At 36.2% G+C, this 5,563-nt stretch overlaps 1 protein-coding gene across 1 annotated transcript in view; it reads right to left on the reverse strand.

Annotated features, from left to right (window-relative positions):
- Positions 1–5,563, reverse strand: part of LOC106879164 (dynein heavy chain domain-containing protein 1) — a 72,778-nt gene that overhangs the window by 10,732 nt on the left and 56,483 nt on the right. Inside the window, exons 36-38 of the mRNA XM_014928609.2 lie at positions 3,710–4,504; positions 2,906–3,057; positions 1,647–1,865 (exon numbers count right to left, since the gene is read on the reverse strand). Of these exons, the coding sequence (XP_014784095.2) occupies positions 1,647–1,865; positions 2,906–3,057; positions 3,710–4,504 (1,166 nt within the window). The remainder of the gene's footprint in view (positions 1–1,646; positions 1,866–2,905; positions 3,058–3,709; positions 4,505–5,563) is intronic.

A 5,563-nucleotide genomic window follows, 5' to 3' on the forward strand; every position in this document is an offset into this window, starting at 1 on the left:
TCACATATAGAATAATTAATAATTAAAAGCACAATAAATGAGTATAATACAAAGTAAATATCATAATTATTATCTTTATCTTATGATATTTACTTTGTATTATATTATACTCATTTATTGTGCTTTTAATTATTCATTTTTCTATATGTGACAGTGGATTTCCATCGATGAGTTCATGAACCTTGGTTCTTTTCCCTAAAACTATATATATTTTAATCTGTAAACTCAATTTAATTTTAATTTTTTATAAATTGATTTTAATTGAGTTTTTACCTGTAATTTTTGGATTTTGTCCCTAATATTATTATTATTATTATATATATATATATATATATATATTTCAGTAACGTGAAACAATTTGTGGAGAATTTTGCAGCTTTAATAAAAGCATATTGCTCTACCTTTGGTATTCGAGTACTATTTTTATCCACCTTGTTTTGCATTTATGTGCTTACTCATATATCTATTTATCTATCTATCTATATGTATATATATATAGTCAAATCAAACAAACAAACAATAACATTATTTACATTCGACGGATATTTGTCCTTGTCTTGTTTGTTGTTAACACAACGTTTCGGCTGATATACCCTCCAGCCTTCATCAGGTGTCTTGAGGAAATTTTGAACCTGGCTTCTCATTCCTTTGATATTCTTTTTCAATGTTATTATTATTATTGTTAAGGTCACTGCTTGGACTCAAACTTGGAATCTTGGGGTTAGTAGCCTGCGCTCTTAACTACTGGGCCATATGCCCATGGGCAATTATGGAGTGAATTTTAGGGCTTATAAATCTAATATTCTCCTATCCTTCCTTAATACCGGTTCCCATATGCTGTTCATATCTGCACTCGGTCTGCTTAGGAGGTTGTTGTGTCCTAGCATATGTGCTGCTTCTTTTAGTTTTCATATTTTCCAGTGGTGTTCTCTGTCTATTATTTTAACTTCATCCCACAGGGAGAGGCGGTCTCCATTTTTACATACATGATCAGCTATACCCGATTTATCAATATCTCCCCATGTCACAGCTTTGCGATGTTCCCTTATTTTGAAGGGGTGGCGTATTTCACCTTTGTATAACCTACCACAGCTGAATGGGATGAAGTACACATTATTATTATTATTATTATTATTATTATTATTATTATTAAAAGTAGCAAGCTGGCAGATTCGTTAGCATGCCAGGCAAAATGCTTAGCAGTATTCCATCTGTCTTAATGTTCTGAGTTCAAATTCCAGCAAGGTCGCCTTTGCTTGTCATGTTTCTGGGGTCGATGAAATAAATACCAGTTATGCACTGGGGTCGATGAAATAAATACCAGTTATGCACTGGGGTCGATGTAATTGACTCATCCCTCCCCACCCAAAAAAAATTTGCTGCCCTTGTGGCAAAATTTGAAATCATCATCATCATCATCATCATTATTATTATTATTATTATTATTATTATTATTATTATTATTATTATTATTATTATTATTATTATTTCTATCACTAGGCCATAGTGCATTTTCAGAATAATTTCTGACAAAAACATGACAAAAATGCAATTATGATGATGGTGATGTTTATGATGATAATGATGGTGATGATGATGGCCGTGCTGAAGGTCCCTCTCCACAGCTATGTCTATTCTGATCTTACCGTTTCTTTCTCAATAATCTCATCAGTAATCTTGTGAAACAAGTACACCATCTCACGGACATACTGCAACGGGAAATAAGGGAAGCTGCCCTTTTTGCACAAATATTGCCTCCTCAGTGCAGTCTGTGACGATTCATGCAGGTAGGTGAGTGCAGCTGTAGATATTTCAATTTTGGTGTTGGTATCCTCAAAGTTGGTCACATGTTTAATGTAGAGTTGCTGCAAAGTTAGAAGACCACAGGTTACCACATGGTGAATAGGGGCGGGAACAGATTACTACATGCCGAAAAAGAATGGGGGGAAGATTTCTACATGTTGAATAGTGCCGAAGGGAAATGGCTACATGTTCAATAGAAAGTGCTGCAAGATCACTACATGTTTAATATAGGCATGGAAAGGTTACTACATGTTTAACAAGAGTGTGTGTGTGTGTGTGTGTGGGGCATTACCACATGTTGGATAGGAATGTGGGAAGATTATCACATCATCAATAATTATGAGACATTACCAACATGTTTCATCTAGTGTTGCAATGAAGGAGGTATGTATATATATGTATGTATATGCGTGTGTATCTGTGTATATATTTATGTAGGTGTGTATATGTTTATGCATGTGTGTGTGTGTGTATGTTTATATGTATGTATGTATATGTATATATATATATATATATATATATATATTTGGCTACATGTGTAAAGGATGGTGTGCATGGAGGCTGAGTAGTGTGCACATGTTTAGAGTTGCTGTAAGGTTAGATGATGATATGTTTAACATAGTGTTGGCTAAGGGTGAGAGAAGATTAGATTATCACGGAGAGAGAAAAATGTGTAGGGATTAACAATTCAATGTGATGAAATGACCCTTTTCTTTGCTGTAAATTTGGATTAGGGTTCTGTGAATTTGAACTATATGTGTTTATATATGCAGGAATGTATCCCTGCATTGACCAGATTATTGGATGTGGTTACACATCGCTGGTCACAATGTGCTTCCTTTCTATTGTTGTAGCTTTTGAATGATCGCTAGGTGAGCAGGCTAAGAAATCCCATGTACAGAATGCTAGTCCACCACGAGGTTATCCGTTTACAGCTGAGTGGAATGAAGGGTGTTGCTCAAGAATACAATGCACTTCAGGGTCCAGGAACTGAAACCGAAAGCACAAGATTGTGGTTTCAATTCCTACCCTAACTAACTGGCCCTGGCCTTACACCTTCACACACACACACACACACACACACACACACACAAAGCCCTACCTGTGTATTGTCTTCTTCAAACCATTGTGAGATCATTTCTTGATAGGCCTCTGTTGACAAAGGTGGGTTTGTCATGATGGAGTAAGAACTGGTCAGGAAAGCTGGATATTTCTCAAAGTATTTATGAAGAGAGTTAACCGACTTTTTACAAGCTGTTAGAAACAAATACAAAAGCAAACAAAAATAAAGAATAGATAAACTTTATGTACAAATTACAGCAACTACACAGTTTCAAATACAGTTCAAATCACATGGTTTAGGATATAATTCACAGTTAAGATAATTACACTGAGTAACAAAATTTTAATTTTTTTTTTCTATCTTTGGTCTCTAACTGTTATTTCCTGTTTGCTTCTATTTAGAAATCAAAGGAAATGACTACCATTCCCTTCAAACTTTGCTTGTCATCCGGACATCAGTATTTTAAAACTGACCTATTTTCCATTACATTTCACATAGATTCAGCACTGAGTTGCTGAAGCAGAAATATCGTTATAACAAATATTCTGCTCAACACCACAGATTAGCTTGTCACTTACTTGAACTCAACCAGTTGAGCATGTCTCTTAGCGGCTGACAATATATGCATCTCTGATCAAGAGCAGAAGTAGTGGGGGAGCATCATAGCGATATATTGAGAGGGATTCTTTGGGGTTTGAATAAATATCGTAACAAAAGCTAAGTTTGAAGGAAATATTAACCATTTTTCACACTTTCTAGGGACCAGCAAATAGGAAACAACAGTTGGTAGCCAAGGACAAAAATCGTGTTCCACAGTGTTATTCAGTTTAACACAATAATTACCTTTGCTAGACAAAATAAACATCATATGAAGGTTGTTTCGTATCTGTTGATCTAGCTTGTTAATTGCTCTGGCCAGTTGTTCTGTATATCGGATCTTACTAGCACTGCCATAGTCTGGCCTGTGAGCACCAATATCCATTTTGCTCTTACTCAATCTAAATTTGCTTTTGTCAAGTTTCATTTTGCTCCAGATCATGCTCAATGCAGGTTTGGTCTTGCTCTTGCTGTCTGTTGCCACAATTTTGGCCTTGCTGTCAGTTGCCATAACTTTGGTCTTGATTTCACTGCTGGGGGACTCTGCAATTTTGACATCAATGTCGGCAGAGGTGTTGCTACCAGTAGCATTGTTGTTGCTATGGAGCTGGTCGCTGTCGTGGTTACCAAGTTTTGCATTGTTGGTGCTATTAATGGTGGTTTTGTTGTTGTGGTTATTGACTTTGTTGAATTGGCTGCTGTCGTTGTGATTTCTGCTGTTTTTGCTGTTCTGGTTAATATTGTTGCCATAACTGCTGTCACTGCCTATGGTGCAATTATCGCTGTTGTCAATATCGCCTTCAGCTTCACTATCACTACCACCACCACCGCCATCCTCCTCCTCCTCATTGTCATCATCATCACTAACACTATAAACATCACCACCACCACCACCACCACCACCACCACCAGCAGCAGCAGCACCACCACCACCACCACCAGCAATAACACTTCCAGTTAATATCTTCCAGTTCTTGCCCAGGAACTCAAGCGCCAACTTTCTTAGCGCATTCAAATCGTCATAGAGGGTCCGACAGTAACCTGAAATCGATACAAAAATTACAATAAAAAAAAGTTTGTGATTTTCCATTTTTAGAAAATGCTTGAAATTAAATTAAATTTAATTTAATTTAAAAAAAATTAAATTAAATACAAAAAAAACACAAAAAACAAAAAAAAAGTAGGTATAAACACATGAACAAACAAATAAATAAAAACAAAAATAAACGAACATGTATAAACAGGGGATACAGATAATAGAGGCACTCCCCATACACACACATGCACTTACAAAAACATAGACACACATAGAGGGATACACATGCGTAGACACATATAATAGGAATACAAAATACAAAATGGCTGATCGTTAGCAAGGAGGGACACACATATAAGAAAGAAGAAAGCAAAGGACCACTGATGAGGTCACAGTAGTGTGACGAAAGAACTCTGGCCGAAATAGGATTAATGTAAAATTAAGCTGAAGCAGATTAACACCAAATATACAGTACGTGTGTTTTTATTGGCTAAACTGGCAACATGACCATCCCCAAGTACAACAACAGCTTTTATTTTAATTTTAGTTTTTGAGGTTACAAATATCTGACCTTTCAATTATTTGCATCTTTCTCAAGCATTAGTTTTTCACTCTAAGGTTTCCCTTACAGATAACAATGAAATGAAAAAAAAAGCTTTATAAGACTTAATGAAAACCCTTTTGAAATAGATTACTGTTGATTCCCATGTAGCATTTATGTTTCTAAAACATTACCAAAATTGACCTCACATGTGCTTGTGCCATGTAAAAAGCACAAAGTCCACTCTACTGGGTGGTTGGTGTTAGGAAGGGCATCAAGCCATAAAACCCATGCCAAAGCAGACACAGAAGTCTGATGCCAGCTCCTGTCAAATTATATATATATATATATATCATCATCATCATTTAACGTCCGCTTTCCATGCTAGCATGGGTTGGACGATTTGACTGAGGACTGGTGAAACCGGATGGCAACACCAGGCACCAATCTGATTTGGCAGAGTTTCTACAGCTGGATGCCCTTCCTAACGCCAACCACTCAGAGAGTGTAGTGAGTGCTTTTA

The sequence above is a fragment of the Octopus bimaculoides genome, chromosome 27, assembly GCF_001194135.2.
Source record: "Octopus bimaculoides isolate UCB-OBI-ISO-001 chromosome 27, ASM119413v2, whole genome shotgun sequence".
NCBI classification, from domain to species: Eukaryota; Metazoa; Mollusca; class Cephalopoda; order Octopoda; family Octopodidae; genus Octopus; species Octopus bimaculoides.